Source organism: Coffea arabica, chromosome 4c (assembly GCF_036785885.1).
Source record: "Coffea arabica cultivar ET-39 chromosome 4c, Coffea Arabica ET-39 HiFi, whole genome shotgun sequence".
Classification (NCBI taxonomy): domain Eukaryota; kingdom Viridiplantae; phylum Streptophyta; class Magnoliopsida; order Gentianales; family Rubiaceae; genus Coffea; species Coffea arabica.
In genome coordinates, this window is record NC_092316.1 from 16,823,570 (window position 1) to 16,842,673 (window position 19,104).

Genomic DNA, 19,104 nt, shown 5'->3' on the forward strand with positions numbered 1-19,104 from the left:
AAGGGAGGAGAGGTGACAAGGGATGAGTGGAAGGGTGCTGGAAGGTAATGGTAGAAGTGGGAATATGGAGAGGGTCGCGGTTAGAAGAGGAAAAGGTGTGTATGTATTTGGGTGTCTTGGCAAAATTTTGGGTGTTTTTACTAAGTTTTGTACTTTAGCATACTTTTAGTAAATTAGTATAGATGGTGTTTTCAATAGACTTTTGTCGTTCTAAAACAGGCCGAAAACAAACCATCAAGACACACTCTTCATTTCAACCAAAACAAGGAAATAGCAGTACCTCTTCCAAATACACAACAGCATATGCACTCACATATATGTATATACATACGCTTTAAACACTAAAACATGACATTGCCCTCTTTTGGCTTATATTTAACAAGAATTTCACAGTAGAAAAACATCGCAACTATTACTATTCAACACCATTTAGCTTTCAATTACGACAAGCAATCACACGCAAATGGCCATAGTTGGGGTAGCTAGGGGCATTTGGTCTTGTTGCCGTGGGTAGTCATGTCAGTGTAACACTTTCCACACAGCTCCCTGTTGCCAAAGGTCCCTGGTGGCACACATTTGCACCTAACACAACAAGTCCCACATGCCCTGAGGCACACATTTGGCCTAGAGTGCAAGCTGCATCTATGGCTGCACAATCCACCACAGTCCAGGTGAGCATAATGGGGAGCTGGAGCTGGAGCTGGAGCTGGAGCTGGAGGAAGATGTTGCCCAATGTTGAGATATTTTGAAAGCCTCAGGGCTGCAATCATCCCAAGATATACAATTATAAATTAGTAGATCTAGTTGCAGTATTAAGTGGCTTATAACAACTTAGATCAATTGTTTTTAACAAGTGACAACTAATTTATGTATGAGCCAGTCCAAAATAATCTAAATGAACCAAATTATGCCTTATTTGGATTGAGATTTTTCCCAAAAAAAATATTTACGTTTTCTGTTAACACATTTTTCAATTACCTATTTAACTCAAACACATCAAATCGTTACAGTACATTTTTCTATATAAACTACAGAAAATAACAATCCAAACGAGCTTGAGTAACTCTTTTCTTGCATTCGCTGTAAATCTACAATGAAGAATAGAGTATATTTTTGAAGGATTTGAGTCCTAAGTAGCTAGGGGACTTGTTGAGGGTAGTTCTTTAACTAAATCTTTGAATTGTTAACCTTTTCTAATTACCATAAAATAGTGTTCACTTGTCTACCGCAAAATGTGAGCTTTTATTTTTAAGATCAAAATCTCTCTCTCTTTGTGAATATGCGCATTTTTCCTTCTAAGTCATCTAATTTTCTAGTTTGGATTTTGGAAACTCTCTGATCCAAAATTTTACAAGCAGAACTTTGGAAAGAAAATTACTTTAAACATGAAATAAGCCTAATTTACGGAAACCTAATGTTTTTGACAATTTGCACAAATAGGAGATAACAGAATAAAAAGACAAAAAAAAAAATGCAGATATCGAGAAGTATTTCCTTTTATGTTGTTTATTTTGTCCTTCAAGAAAGATGAATTTTTAATTATTAGCATACTTTTGTTCAGAGAACAATGATTAGAAAAAACCTTTTTGTACCACCCTAAACTTAAAACAATGAAAAAGTGAAATGAAGTTCGGGTGGATGCTACTTTAAAACTAAAAAAAAAAAAAAAAAGATTTAGCTGTTAAAGTTCTAAAAGAGAAGAAACTGAAACAAGCTATGGAACTCCTCAAGGCTAACCTATGCCTTGCACCAGTCTTCTCTCTGCACCTCTGGTAAACACCTGGAACCAGAATAAAGAAATGAAAAACGCTGAAATCTTTACTAAAAACCATCAGCAAATCTTGCCACTTAAGTATTTGAAATTCTGATCAAGACCCAAAAATCAGCCACAAAGATGAAGACAAAACAGACAGCTAAAAGTGAAGGAAAATAAGCAAAAGTCTAGAGCTAAATTTACATGAAATGCCTGGCTAATATGTGCTGGTTCTTCTTCATTGACAGTGGAATGAAGATCTGATGAAACCTGCATCAAGGGCACTGTATAAATACCATAGCAGAAGCCAGGAATTTACGCAGAAACCATTTCTGAGGTATAGCATAATATGGTAGAGCTTTTCAATTTTACCTGAGCGACGCAGAAAAGCAGAAACAAAACTAGATGGAATGCACGTAGTCCCATGAGTAGTGCTTCAAGACTCCAGCGCAAGGCTTCAATTCACTGGAAAGGTACCTGAGGCTTATTAGTAAGTATATTTTTAAGCTGGATATGGTCTATATAAAGAGGATTGTGGGAGTAGTATTTTTTTTTTTCTTGGGTTCCCAAAATTTTCTCTGTTTTTTGGTAAGAAAGAGAAATAAGTTCGGTGGTTTTAGTTCTGGTTACTTTCACTGGTCAGATTATGTCTCGAAATCATAAATTGCTTATGAAATATTTACAGATTATTTATCGGCATGGCCCCCGAACTAATAATAGGACTCGATTACAACCTTTTTATAAAGAAGTGATCTCTGTCTTTTTTAACTAAGAATTTACCTTTATCGTTGATTTGAGGCATTACAAGTTAACGATCAAACAGTTATATACAATCATATATTCCTTTATGCCTCATATATTTAGTTAAACTGAAAAGTGTAAATAAATCTTTTACAATAATTAATATTTGAAAAAGATTAACCACGTATCATGCATTTCAATTCTATTTTCACTAAATATTAAATAAATGCAACATTTTTTTTGTCTCATTCTGTTTTAAATTGGGAAGATTTAAGCATGTCAAAATATCAAAATAGGTTCTAAAAATCGTTCCCAAAGTACGAGTGACACAGTAAATAAGACGGAACAATTATCAAAATTGTATATAGTTGTACTATGTGTTGTCCGAAAAAATTCTTTTGCTTCGCACTCCACTCATAAAATGCACGTCAAGTTACATTGAGTAAAGTAGCATTTCTTTAATTGTTTTTTTATTTTTGAGACTCTATTAGCATTACATATAATGTCAAAGCTATAGACATGTATAAAACTCCATCAATTATTACTTGTATCGCTTGAGATTTTAAATATTCTTGATTTAAAATGAATAGAAATATCTACAATATAGGAATAAGAAGATAGGACAGTTCACCTCTCAATATATTTTGGAATTCTTTTGTGACTAAGAGCTGTTGGTAAGTTTTAAAGTCACAATGTATATGAGATCCATATATTATTTTGTTTTAGTGTAAATTACCTTTTATCCCTTTAATTTAATATTTTATCATATAAGCCCGCTATGTTTCAAAATCTATATATAACCCCCTTATGATTTGCGTTAAAATATCACCACTAGTTTTTTGGATTAATCTTTCCTACTTGATGAATGACAACTATGCAAAATTTGAATTTAAACTCCAACTTTTGCATATGGTCATGGATCCAACTTTTTCATCTTTTTTGTTTCTTATTTATTTATTTTTATTTCTTTTCCATTTCTTTTGTATTTGGAGAAAATTAAGATTTTGTAGGCCAAAGTATAGGTTTTCAAAATCATCTCTTCTCTTCCCAAAAAAAAAAAAGAAAAAAAGAAAAAAAATAGTGAAGATTAAATTTGTCAATTTTATTAGTTTGATTTTAAATTTCTATTACTGATCGTTAATTTTAACAAAAAAAAACTAATGGTTATACTTTAATCCAAACTATAAGAAGATTATATATAGATTTTTAAACTATAAGGGATTATGTGATAAAGCACCAAACTATAGGGGAATAAAAGGTAATTTACCCTTTGTTTTATTCACGACCACAGAGAAATCCGCTGTAAATAGATATCAAAATACCCGAACCATGCAAGCTAAACTTGTGGTGCCTTTGAGCAGTTACCTAACCCTAATAAAAGAAAAAAATGATGCAGTTATGCAATAACCATGAGTGTCAACCTTAATCGTGAGTATGCCTTGTTTGGATTGTGGTTTTCTACAAAAAAATTTTTACGCTTTTAATGAATATATTTTTCAATCACCACTTTATCTCATATACATTAAATCACTACACTATATTTTTATTACATGGCCCTTGAGCAATCCATCTTGCTGCTCTATATCAATCCGACTTAAAACTTTAGTACAATCCATCTCAAACCTGGGACCTGTCATTTTTTTTCCTTAGCAATGTAAAATAAACTCACAAAGAAAGATTGTAATAATATCCACGAAGAAAATGAAATGACTACTAAATTTTAATTTGGACCATTAAATCATTGGCATACTTTTACTTTAATTTTTAAACTTCATGTTTGGTCGCTTTACCCTTTATAATATGAAATTTATCTCACTTTAGTTTTTAAACTTTACTTTTGAATACTTTACACTCTAAAGTATGAAATCTATCTCATTTTAATTCTTAAACTTTCAGCCTCACTTGTCTCCTATTCTTTAGTTTTGATAATTCTGTGCGATGGATTTCATACTTTAAAGGGATAAAATGTGCAACGGATCTTCTATCTCATTATTTGTGACACTCTTTATTTCACTTTTTATGATATTGTTATTTTTTCTTCATAAATATCATATTTTAGTTCTTTTTTATTTTTTTAAGATCCAATAACTTAACTGAGTAGTACACAAAATTTAACAAACTCAAAAAATTAAAATACACAAAAAATTAAGACTATCAATAGAATTGGGCCAACCAGAATTCGGCTTGTTCAACTCAAAAAAAAGCTCATTGAACTCAAACTTTAATTGGACCGAGTACAACTTGGGCCTAAATATTAGAGTCGAACTAAATGTGAATCAAGTTTGGGCTATACTAGATTCAAACTCGATTAAAACCCGACCCATATATGAGTATAATTATATATGTAACATATATATATAATATCTATAATTTATAAATATTTGTACTATATATAAAGGGAAAGGAGAGGGTTTTGGTAAACAAAATTCTATCACTTTATATACTTCCTAAATTACCCTTGATGATGAGGAAACTTTTGATATAAACAAAAATCTATCTATCTTTGATAACTACCCATTATCAATATAATTTTTTTTATCAAGTAATATGCATTTTCTCATATTCTATTTTTCAAATTATTTAGAAAAGAAAAATTTGCCAAATTGGTCCCTAACATTTACATAAAAAACCTTTTTAGTCCTTAACATTTAAAATCAGCCAGAATAGTCCCTAATATATAAATTATGATCCATTTTTGTCATAATATTTGTATTTGCTCATTTTTCCAACCGAAAATAACACGCTTTTCTCACGTGGACATATTTTCAAGGGCAAAATTAGAAAACATAATTGATTTCCCTCCTAAAGCAAAGTACATCGAACCACACCCCTTTTTCACCTTTCCCCCTCAAATTACAGCCACAGTTTGCATCCTTGTATTCAAATGTGTCCGAAAGAATAAGCAGCATCAGCAGCAACAACAATAGAAGCTTCAATTCCACATTTACACTGAAAACAAGTGTGTTTTTCAGTTTTGCCCTTGAAAATATGCCCACGTGAGAGAGGCGTGTTATTTGCGGTTGGAGAAATGAGCAAATACAAGTATTATGACCAAAATGGATCATAATTTATATGTTAGGGACTATTCTGACTGATTTTAAATGTCCTCAAATTACAGCCACAGTTTGCATCCTTGTATTCAAATGTGTCCGAAAGAATAAGCAGCATCAGCAGCAACAACAATAGAAGCTTCAATTCCACATTTACACTGAAAACAAGTGTGTTTTTCAGTTTTGCCCTTGAAAATATGCCCACGTGAGAGAGGCGTGTTATTTGCGGTTGGAGAAATGAGCAAATACAAGTATTATGACCAAAATGGATCATAATTTATATGTTAGGGACTATTCTGACTGATTTTAAATGTTAGGAACTGAAAAATTATTTTATGTAAATGTTAGGGACCAATTTGGCAAATTTTCCTTTAGAAATTCTTAATTTTAATTAGCAACTACCAATTATGGCTATGAATAACTACCAAATAACTACTTTTAATAACTTTTATTTTGGTGAATTTTTTACATTTGTATTTTAAAAATATAAAACCAATTTTCTTGAAAATGATTTCAATAAATATACACAAAATATTTCACAAATATTTTTTGGGTTAATTCCACTTTGTCCTCCCAAACTTTGGACGATTACCCACTTCAGTCCCTAAATTTCAAAATGGGACACTTAAGTTCCTAAACTTATAAATACCTCCCACTTAAGTCCCTAAACTTATAAAATGGGACACTTAAATCTCTAAACCCTTATAAAATAGGACACTTCAACCACCAACGACATTCAGGATTTGTTAACAATTTTCCTTAAGTGGGAGGTATTTATAAATTTAGGGACTTAAGTGTCCCATTTTGAAGTTTAGGGACTGAAGTGAGTAATCGTCCAAAGTTTGGGGGGACAAAGTGGTATTAGCCCATATTTTTTCTATTAGTTGTACACACATTAGTGTGTGCTTTGAATACTAGTACTTCCTCTGTCCCATTGAAAGTGTCTACTTTTTTTTTTTTTTTGCTATCTCAAAATATTTGTCATGTTTGACATTTCTAACTACTTTATACTCTGAAATTTCCCTTGTACCCTTCATTAATGATGCATAAAAACAAATGTGATCGGATTATTTTCTTCTTTTTATTTTGACTAGCACATGACTAAGAGCAAAAGTGAAACAAAAGGGAAAAACTTTTTGGTAGAGTGTACTATGCATAAAAAACACATATCTCCAAACATGACTAAATATATGGAACGGAAGGAGTACATATTATGACATAAAATGTTAATAATTTAGATGTAAATTTGTATTAATTATATATATTATATATTTAATTATGAGTTTGGACCAAATCTGATTTGAATATGAATTCATAAAATAGTGTGAGCTGAATTTGAGTCTTTTTAATATGAGTCCGAAGCCCAAAAGCCCAAAGCCCAAAAATTCATACAAATTGTGAGCCAAGTTTGGGCTTGCTAAACCCTGACTCAAAAAATCCAATTGACACTCCTACAAAAAAATGAGATTTTTTTTATAAAATTTCTGCTGTATTGTTTAATTTTCTATTATATATTGCATTTTTGAAACTATTGTATTTATTTGTTTATTAAATTAATGGTTATTGGATTTGAAAGAAACAAAAAAGAACTAAAATAAAATGTTTATGAAAGAGAAATAACAATATAAAATGTTTATGAAAGAGAAATAGCAATATAATAAAATATGAAACAAAAAGTGGCGCAAAGAATGGGAAAGAAGATCCGTCGTATATAAAATGTCAAAAAATGAAGTTGAAAGTCTAAAGTGAATGAATTGCATACCCTTTTTTATTGTAAGTGGGAGCACTTGAATCTAAAACCTCTCACTTACAATAACTCTTTTAAACCACTCAATCTATCCCTCCCCCAATGAATTTCATACCTTAGAGATGAATGGTTCAAAATGAATATTAATAAATTGAAGCCTCTTGAATAACATGAGTGAATTGGTTAAACTTGTATATTAAACAAGTTCATTTTATAATAAATTATTATCATTCAAAATACTTAGGGATAATTTCAAAAACCTCCCTTAAGGTTTTTAACAATTTCACCTATTCCCTTAAGGTTTGAAAAATTACATATACCACCCCTGAATTTACCGTTTTGGCAACAAAAGCTATTTAATGGTCAAATTTTTGAATGAATAACCCAAAATGCCCTCATGAAATTATGAAGTTCATTTTAACTTCTTATAAAATTATTCAAAAACTGTGGAACATGAACAAAATTTCAAACTTATTTTCAATCCTCATCTCTACTATTTTAAACTTTTTAATATTACTACATTTCAAATTAGTACCATTATCACCATGACCATTACCATCATCAATCCTTAAATTCTAAAACCTCAATCGAAATTAAAAAAAAAATTCACTATTAAACTCAAAAAATTTCTATAACCTCATCAATATAACATCCTATCCCTCAAATATTAAAGTATCAATACCAGCCCTATCCTTTTTAAAGCCAATTACATCTTCTTCTATCCATCTCCAAATCTTCCAAGCAAAGCTAAAATTAATTTTTAATATATTATTATTGTGTTTTACAAATGATCGGTTATTCCACGAGTGAATTTATTTTTGTTTTCATTAAATGTCTAATTGCCTGATGTATTCATATGAACAAGATTAGGAGTGGATTGTTTAATTGCATGAAAAAATATTAATATGTTAAGGCTATTATGGTCATTTTGTAGGGCCAAAAGATGTATATATAATATTAAAAATCTCAAAGGTGCTAAGTGAAATTATTAAAAACCTTGAGGGAGGTTTCTAAAATTATCCCAAATACTTGTTATGTTAATGAATTGTACCGTGTCAACTCATTAACAAGTAAGCCATGATATGACATGACTGGAAAATTTAGTGGATCAGGTCCTAATTAAGATTCTCATTCCGGATACGACAAAAACCATTGCACCAATACTTAGAGGATGTCCCCAATGATCATCAAGTAGCCTAGCAGTCCCCTTCGACACTTTAAAGATAGTATAGGTGTCAAAAGAACCGTACTACGAATTACTTAAATGTTTGGACAAGGCAAGGCTGTAAAAGCCTGAAGACTGACGACAAGATAATAGATTTAATTGCATCCAGCTGGAAGCTGTTTACTACTGTCTGGCTATTGTGCCATCCCCCAAGATTATCCGGATTTGTATAGGTTATTTAAAAGAATTAATCTTCTTTACGCACTTACAATATAAACATTATCATCATTTAATATATAATAATTAATTAAAATTTAAATTTTACATATATATCATATATTCAATCGTAATGTATAATGATGTATATGTCGCAATATATATAAAATTTATATATAATATATATAATTTATTCTATTTAAAAATCAATTGAAGTAGAAAAGCTAATTCTCTTTTCCTTCTCTCTAAAAAAGTCCCTAGCCAAAATTTCCTTCAATTTTCTCATGGGAAAGAGATTAGATTTCTTCGATCTTTCCATGTGACAGAAGTCCTCCCAATATTTCTTTTTATTTATGTGAATAAAATTTCTCTTAAAGTTTCCTAACGAGAGTTTCTTCTCTTCTAGGGAGTTTTCTTCTTTTTTAGACTTTTCTAATAAGAGTTTTATTTTATTTTTTTAGGGATTCTTGGTAAGAGTTTTAAGTAGTTTTTTCATTTTCCTTTTATTAGATCTGAAATTTTTCAAGTTTTGATTATCAAATTTAAAATTTCTTAGGATTATTCGGTAGATCTCACCATAATATCTAAATTTGAAACAGTTAATTAGTAGATCTAACAATTAGAAACATGTATAGATCTACGTGAAACTATAATTATTTTATTTTATTTTATTTTTTAAGATTGAAATTTTACAATGTAATTTTCATTTATTTTTCAAATCTGTAGTATCCATTTTTCAAATTTGTTCTTTGATATCTGTGTATGTTTGATGATGTAACTTCTACCATTAGTACAGATTTTAATAAAATTATGATGTTTTATTAAAAAAAAAAACCAATAGATGTAAAAAGTCAAATTAGTAGGTTTTGTAAACTCATTAAGTATTTTGATACATACCTTTAAAAACAGATTAGTACTTAATAAAATTATAATTAGACCATTTTATGGAATATGCCATAAATAATCCAATACTTACTAACTTAAAAATGTATTATTAATTAGTATTAGATACATATGATGAGATATTTCACGATAAGGTATCTCAAGACAATTAATCTTGGCATCACTCATCATCCCCCCATGAACCGGATCAGACCTAATAACTCGTTGACAATCCAAGTTTCCTTTTTTTTTTTTTTTTTTTTTGAGCAACAATCCTATGTTAACGTGAAGCAAATGTGTACCACATAATAACTCCAAAGGGTTTGTTTCTTAGCATCATTCAAGCCTGCAACCTGGGACTCACTTTAGATCTAATTGCTGAATATCGTGGCCTTTGTGATGGATTAAAGCTGGCACTCAGTCTAATTAAGGGTTTTCTTTAAAATTTTATTTTAAAAAATAAAGGTGAAATTTAAGAAACGGAGAATGCGGCATGAGGATTTTAACCGGAAACCTCCTATTCTTGAAGTGTCAACCTCGTCGGGATATTCTTGAACCGGCATGACACTGCTCCAATTGTATGTCATTGCTTCATATTAGCATCTAGATCTAGTACATATGAATCAGGCATATTTATTGGGAAGCAAATTTATCTACGTGCAAATGTGATTTCAAATATGGGTGAAATTTTTTTTGTCTCATCTTTCACTTTATATAAGCTGCCCTTCCTAGTTAAGACGCCTGTATATGAAGGACTTGGGGGAAGTTGTCTCATCTAAGTTATTGTACTAAATCTGCTTAATTTAATTTTACTCTGCGCTGTCACCCAAAATAAAACTCAAGCATAGCTGACTTTTCTAAGATCGAACCCCAAATTCTGATACAGGCAAAAATGTGTTCGGATAAAATTTTTTTTGTAAATATTCTATTTTTGCTTACATATAAACGTATATTTAACTAAATTCTTATATTTTTAATTAATTTTTTATTTTATATACATCACGTTACAACGTGAAGTCCAGTTAAAAAAACTTAGAAGTAGTTCCAACTGATCGTGACAGGGAAGGGGGAAAAAAGTTAAAAACTTAAAAAGTTTTTTAGTGCTAAACAGACTAGACATGTTTTTGCATTACGAGGTTTGATTGTACTCTCTCTCTCTCATGTCGATTTCTATGAAATCATGTAGAGGAATTGGCTTCTACATATTTTATTTCCACTAATAGCACGCAAATAAGTGCATTTTATTCTACTCCCACTCTCATTTACACCAAATGTTTGCTTGGTTGGCATGCAAGAATGATCACAAATTGTATGTTTCAAAGTCATCCAAGTAGTGGCAAATGCAAAAGTTGATTCTTGAATGAAAGTCTGTACTAGTGTCTCTTATTGTTCACCTATTTTATTCTTCTAAAGATGCTAGAACAATTTATTGTCAAAAATTCAATTGCAAAACGGGAAAATATGTCTGAAACACTTTCTGGATGTATCCTTAAAGAGCGCTTCTAAGCTTGAGGAAAGATAACAATTCTGTTAGCCTAAAAGATAAGAATCTATATCTTGGACACTTCTTCACGTTTTCCCTTTTCTTTTTTGGTTCCTTGGTTTTCATTCCTGCTTTTTTTTCTCTTCTCTTTTTGTCTTTGTTTTTGGTTAATACAATTCGTTCTCATGTTTATGAAATAAGAATATGAACTTAGAAGGTTGCCAATACAAGTTGATTCAATTGATAAAAACGAATTATTTCTTTATAAGAAAGTCTTATATTCAAATTTTATTATTGATGTAAAAATGATATTTATAAGTGATTCGTAAAAATCTTTATAAGCAATTTATACTTCATGATGACTGATGTCATGTCCACCTATTTTTTTTTTTTCTACCTAAAAAAATAGAACATGGAATGTCCAAAATAGCATGGGCCAGTACTTAGACAAATCTGAAACAGCTGCCCTTGCTTTTACTCCTAAAGGCATTGTTTTACACAGTGAAGTTGTCCATTCTCTATCCCCTTTCTAATGGAGCAACTACGAAAATTTTGACATAACCAGCTGGGTTGCTTTGACCATTTTGTACTGGAAACCAGCTAGTTGTACGTTTGGGGACCGACATTTTTGTCCTTCTTCAGTCTACCCATGCAGCAAATTGCCCCACTTCAAAACCTTAGGAGTTGGCCACCACTGTTTATAGTGGGTGAGAGGTTAAGGTTCAAACCTTGTCTCCCATCAATATGCTTCAATATGAGGAGTATTCTAAATTCATGCGGGTGAGTGGTGCATCTGTCTGGTCAGATGGTGATTAAGTCCCCGTCTGATTCCCTCGACGTCAAATGACCCTAGGTTAGATAATATAATCATAACAATGCATATAATTACGCTAACTACATTGCAAATAAAGCTAACATTCTATGACCAAAACTTTAACTAGATTATGTAATAAGTAACAAAAAAGGAAAAAGTACAATTTAGTCCCCAGTTTTTGGTTCGTGTGATAAACCAATATCTAATTTTTGGACTAAAATTAATGCGCTCTCTAAAGTTTTTGTTTTGGAAAAATTTCAGATAATTAACGGAAAATTACAATAGCCAACGGTCAAAGTCGAATTGTCGGAAGTAAAAAAAAATTTTTAATTTACATTTTCTGTCCCTAAAATTTACAATTTTCATTGATATGGTCCGTTATGTTTTAAATAGATATATTAAAGGTTTTCAAATGAAGTAAAATGTGAGCTGAATTAAATATTATGACAATTATGTCTCAAATCCCTATAAAAATATACTAAAGTACTTCGCATCACCACAACCTGTCCTTCAGTCTAAAGAATATCTCTTTATTAAATTAGTTGCAATCAAACAAAAATATAAGAATAAAACATAAAAAGGAAAATTAGTGGAAGAAATGAAGAGTCCTAATCAAATATATAAGTGTATTCTATCTATTATTACACAAAATTGTTGCACGAGTTATGGTTGTAGGTTTTGAATGGTTGTAATTAGGATTCGTGGTTACAATGATTAGTAAAAGTAAGCACCAAAATGAAGTACTCTTAGGGTTCAAAATACTTCCCGTCATTTTTATTGTCTTTCTTTCCCCTTAAAATCCGATATTCCAATAAGAAGATTTTAATATATTTATATATATATATATATATATATATATGCTCATGTACATTGATAATTTTTCTGAATATAATTATAGAAAATAGCTATTTCATTTAAATTTCTAGTGCACATTCAACGCAATTTCAACCCAATTCACATTTAACACAATCCTTAACTATATGGGACTATAAGAATTCATATTCCAAATATTAGACACAAAATATGCAAAGTCAAAAATATTGGCCATCGACAATTTGATTTCGACTGTCAAGCATCGTTGAATTTTAGTTAACTGTCTTAGTTTACCTAAAATTGAAAAACTTTGGCCACCACATTTATTTTGGTTGAAATATTAGGAGCCAATGTAGTACACAAGCTAAATATTAGTGAACAAAACCAAAATTTTAACCTAACAAAAATTTCAACAAACTATCTTACTGGAAATTCTTTTCTTAAAAAAAAAAAAGCACTTTTAGTCCTCATATTCTAAGGGTTTGACCAAACTGACCATCAATGTTTAATCCAAAACAAATGTAGTTCCAAAAGTATATAAAATTGATCAAATTGGCTCCTAATATGTTATGAAATTGAAGAAATTTATTTATATACAATACACAAAAAAATTTACAAAGAGTATAAACATTATAGAACATTTTTAAAAATCTAAAAAATAAGCATAAGGTAATCTGAAAAATCCAATTTAGCACAAGAATAACGTATTGTTCCAAGATGTGCTCAATTACTTATTTTGTGTACTTTTCTAGTAAAGTAAATTAAGCAGTATGATTTATGCATGGACTTATGTACGTTTATATTAAATTGCAAATTGGCTTCACTTGGCGAGAATTGAATACTTCACACATTTTAACATTTCTTGGAGTCTTTAAAAATGGTTTTATTTTTTCTAAAAAAAAATTCTTAGAAATTTATATAATTTATGTGTATCTTTATACACTGGTAATAAATTTGGTCAATTAATATAGTTTAGGACTGTAAGTGTTTAGATTGGAAATAAGGTACTAATTTGATCGAATTACATATTTTATGGACTACTTTTACTTTGATTGAAACAACAAAAACTAATTTGGTCTAACCCCCAAACTTTGAGGATTGAAACTATAATTTTCCCAAAAAATATAAAAAGAATCGAAAACCATAGCAACAACTTAAACCTTTACTACCAAGCATATATTTAAGTGGAACATGCAACACTTAGCAAATAATAGGAAATAAGAAAAAAAATGAAGTAAAACAAACTATCTCTTCTAAGGTGCTATACATCATGGATGAAAGGGCACTTTGGTAATAAAATTTAGTCCAGGGATACTTTGGTCAAATTCGTTGAACATGAGGGACAGTTGAGTGCCACAATCATTTGCCAAAACACAAATAGCCATGGAGATCTCAACTTCGCATCCTTTTAGCCCTTCAACTACTAAATCAAATTTTAAAAGATTAAATGCAGAAAATCCTCAAAAACGATTATACCATTTGAAAAGTACTTGACACACTTTGTCAACTAAAAATAACGGGAAATTTATCTCTAGTCAAATGACCAATTTGTCCTTCATTAAAATTAAGTTCAAGAGGCAAACAAATTTTTTTTGTGAGAAAAACTGTCACTTTAAATAGACTAATTTTCACTTTGTAAGAAAAGTCTAATTGAAAACACACAAAAATAAAGTACAGGGTGACTTTGAACGATAAATAATTACGATCGTGGTTAGTCAAACGCTAGAAGGGCAAAAGGGAAAAATTGAGGAACTATTGATGTAATTTGTCAATCTCGTAATCTTCCTCAGCTTGTCAAACACTGTAGCTTCACGTACTAGGCAAAATTTCACTTGAAATTTTAATAAGAATTTAAATGGAGCAAAAACCAAAAATGTTCATATAAATTTGGCAAAATAAAGCAACAAAAGCTCAATACCCAATTGAAATTAAAACCAACATATAAGTAAACAAAATATTGGACTTAGAAATTTCAACAAAACACCTGAATTTTCACTTAATTTTATGCATATTGAAAGAACCTACAAGATACAGCTTGCAATTAAAGAAATATGTAGTAAAATAGGATTTCTGAGATTCTTGAAGTCTATTTATTCCCTATCTTCTTTCTTTTCTTTTTTCTTCTCCTTCTTTTGTTCTATTATCATTTAAAATGACCTCATACTTTTTTTTTATGTGTTTTCAATTGGACTTTTTTATGAAGTGAAAAGTTTATTTAAAGTGGCTATTTTTTCTTACCAAAAGGGTATTTGCCATCTAAGCCTTTAGTGGAGAATAAATTGATCATTTATCAATTATTTGGATGGTAATTTTTTCATCATTTTTAGTTGATCAAGGGTGTAAAGTCTATTAAATTACTTTACGGTGTAAAGAATTGGTATTATAGTTTGTAGAGGTTTGCTGCATTTAACCAAAATTTTCTGTTAAAATGTCCTTTTTTCACCAAAGTACCATCCCCCAATTTTTGTTTTTACTTTTTTAACTTTTTAGATCTTAGCTGTTGTTGATTTGTGTATATCTAATGTTACAATTTGTGATTGTGTGTTTTCTTTTGTTATGAATCAGAAAAGAGAAGGAAACATAGAAAAAGAAGGACAAAAAATGTCTTAAGAAATTCTCAGAAAAAATAGGAAAACAAAAAAAAATCCAACTTAAATAGTAATGCCCAAGAAACCAAAGCCCAAAATCACAAGGGAACAAAAGGAACAGAAGAGCCTAAAGAAAAGTCAGCAAAGGTAGTCCAAAACAAAGCCGAATGAAATGAGAAAAAAAAAAAAGGCTTGGTTTCTTCCCATCCGACATGCACGGCAGCGTATTCTACTAACTAAAAGGAGACGGATCCCAAACTACAATGCCCTATGGCAGATGAATATAATTGAGGTGTTTCTTTTATTAGTTTCCTATTCATTTGATCATCTTGGACTATTTTACAACCACATAGTTCTAATTAGCGTGACATTTTGTTGAAAACCTGTTCCCTATGGGGACGCATTAATTTAGAGTTCACGTATTAATTTTTTTTATAGCAGTAATTGTAAAATTGTACTTATGAGTAGACAATTAGTTAGGTATGAGTAAAGTATGCTAAGTAAATGCCTATTATGATGTTTTGGAAAAATCCTTTTTTTTTTAATGTCCATTTGCTTTCGAGTTTTGATCATTACTATGACCGTGTTAGAAAAACCCTTATGAACTTTGATCATTACTCTCTGATCGCAAAGATACAGTAGAAAACACAATGGTTGAAAATCATAATATTATGTGTTGATTTACATGTAATATCATTCCAAGAATAAGAAGAGAAGGAAAATTCACATTCTAAAATATCCCCCTAATTTTTTTTTATTAACTTTCATCATTTTTTCACATTTTATCTAAGGAATGATCATGTATTAATAAAGGATAACTTCAGAACCTCCTCTAAGATTTCTGACAATTTCACTGAGCTTTCCTGAGATTTGTAAAATTACACCTATATGCCTTGATTTGATAGTTTTAGTAACCAAACCTTAAAATAATATTGACTTGGTCAAATTTTTAAATGAATATCCAAAAATGTCCTCGTGTAATGAGTTTTAATTTATTTCTCCATATAATTATAAGATTATCTAGTATAATTATAAGAAAAAAGTACCAAATTTTTTATGTCCACATCTACTATTTGATAAATAACTACAACAATAATTTTTATCACCATGATAGGATACTTTAGATGGTATTTTATTATGTTTTTAGATTTATATTATGAAAAAGAAAATGTTGAAATAATTCTTTTAAAGTTTGTGAATTTTCGAGTAGTGAGATTATCATAATTTAGCAGTCATTTTGGGCCTTTTTTTTATTTATTGTTAATTTTAATATCAAAAAATAGAAAACAAAGATCACAAAAACATTGGATTACATATAAAGTTAACTTGTAAAAAAAAAATCACTAGTTTGACATTTGGTTACAATAGAAACTAGAAGCAATAGTGGTAGTTTTATCATTTTATTAGCAAAAAATAAAAAAGGAATAAGAAGGAAAAAATAACTAAAAAATAATTTTGAAACTCATTCTAAGTATAAGCATATCTATCAAACAAGAGAATTTCATTAAAATATTTAAGGGTAGTATTATCGTTCTAAATAGCAAGGGAGGTATGCGTAATTTTTAAAACCTTGAGGGGGCTAAATAAGATTGTTAAAAACCTCAAGGGAGGTTTCTGAAATTGTCCCTATTTATAATTCTCTTAAAAGATCATTAACTATTTGCAGCTTTCTCTCCAAAGGCTTTTAGGACTTTAGTACTTTTAGTGAAATTCTTAATTGATTTTCGTACTTGTCTCATCATATGATAATAAATCTACTAAACATTAGTAAGCTGTTTAACCGATCTGATGAAACCGATCAAAAGCCAGGAACTGGTTCAAATGAGTCCGGTGGTGGATTCTTCTTGCAAACCCTTCTCCAGTAGCCCTGTCTCCATTTTCCTTCATCAAAACGGGTCGACTATCTTGGTGATTTTATATAATTCCAGCCTTTTATTTTATTTTTTATTTTTTACGTTGTAGACAAAATAAAAAAAGAAAACAAAATTCTTGAAGAATTTATGAACTCGAGTCTGGTAGTTATCCAGAAATTCGCTTTTATTAAAAAATTAATTTATGAAACAATGGGTTAAGCACACTTTATTCTCCATAATGTCAAACTTGTTTTAAAATGAAACTTTGCTGATATTATTTCATTACCCTATTTGAGAAAGAAATAGCGTTCATGGGATCAATGACGAAGCCAGGGGACTGAGAGTGGCCAGGAGTTTTGAAAATTTTAATTCATTGTGTGTAATTTATATTATGAGAGTCTATATATATATATATATATATATATATATATATATATATGAATTAGCGACTAATTTTTTAAAATTTTGGTTTATATTATATACATAAATGAGTCACTATTGAATTAATTTTTTCTTCAAAAAAATTATTTTATAGTGCTAATTATTTAACTTTCAAAAAATTAAACATATAATTTGATGATCCATAGTAAATTGATCCAATTTGATATATTATAACAAAGAGACCCAATTCATAATTATTAATGGGTTAAAAGAAAAATAATACTTTATTGACCTATATACAAATATACAACTTAGCCCAATTGCCAAACTATGTACATAGAAAAGCAAGTTGTTAGAAAATTTAGTACTGATTCAATCATAAATGAATTTAGTTTTATGAAGGAACGTAAAACTCAATTTACTTTTAAAAAAGAGATTGAAATTTTAAAATATGATAACATAACTTTACTCTTTTTAATTAAAAATAATTATATTTATATTGCATAGTTATTTATTTATTTATTTTACACAAATAAGATATTGGAGCATCTTCTCATGATGTGCAACTTGAGTGGTTTGTGATATTATAAGATATTTAATCAAAGGTTATTTCTTGTCTTAATTTTCGAATTATGCTGCATATTTATGAAATAGACATACCTGTATAACTAAATCTAATATTTGATATTTTTCGATGTCATATATTTAAATAGATGAAAATTATTTTGAACATAATATGCTAAGATAATTTTATTAGAAAAAATTTTGGCCCATCCTAGCTTTGTCACTGCATGGCATGTAGCTTAAAAAACAAAAAGCAACAATTTTGTCGTACAAAAGAAAAAGCCTAAAATAAAAATTAAAACCTCTAAAGCCCAGATAAAAAGTTAACTTTTGAGCTTTTGTTTATCATATGCCAGTAGTATTTGTAATTTCATCTTTATATGCCGCTCTGTTTTTTTGTCATAATTTGCAATAAAGCCCCATGAATGCAGAAACTATTTCATATATTTTTAACCTCGTCCATTTCGCCTCCGGGGCTGTTTTATTTTCCCTTTGAGCTTTTCCCACCTTTTATAAATCAAATATTTCTTTTTGCAGTTTTCTCAAATTATCACATGTCACGTTTATTTTGCAATTTTCTCAGATTATTACACGCCACATATATTTTGTAATTTTCTCAAGTTATTACATGTCAAGCATATTTAGCAATTTCCTCAAATTATTACATGTCATGTTTTACCTACGGTAGATAGTGTAATGACCCAACTCTTTTTAGAGCAAAATAATTAGGCTAGTCATTTTCTAACTACAGTTAGATCAATAAAATTAAATTGACTATATACCTGAATTTACCTAATAGAAAACTAATTTAAGCCAATTGTTTACAAAATGATAGAATTAGGATTAAGCATCTAAATACATAAAGGTATTAACGATTAAAATCAAGCCTTCAAGTCCTTCAGTGGACTCGAGCAACTTTTTTTAGTAATTATATACTATTATCAACTCCTTTATAGGACTTCAAGTAGGTTCCAAAACCTACATCAGTGATCTTGAGTATCTTAAATTTAAAAATAAAAAAAGTGTGGGAGTTTAGAAGTCCAATGAGAATCGT

At 29.7% G+C, this 19,104-nt stretch overlaps 1 protein-coding gene across 1 annotated transcript; it reads right to left on the reverse strand.

Annotated features, from left to right (window-relative positions):
* Window positions 1-208: 208 nt before the first annotated feature.
* LOC113738515 (uncharacterized) lies at window positions 209-2,360 on the reverse strand. Its single transcript, XM_027265754.2, has 4 exons — window positions 2,126-2,360; window positions 1,958-2,023; window positions 1,738-1,780; window positions 209-760 (listed from the first exon to the last, which is right to left on the reverse strand). The coding sequence occupies exons 1-4, from the start codon at window positions 2,177-2,179 to the stop codon at window positions 483-485; spliced, it is 441 nt and encodes a 146-aa protein (XP_027121555.1). The 5' UTR covers window positions 2,180-2,360; the 3' UTR covers window positions 209-482.
* Between the last annotated feature and the right edge of the window lie 16,744 nt (window positions 2,361-19,104).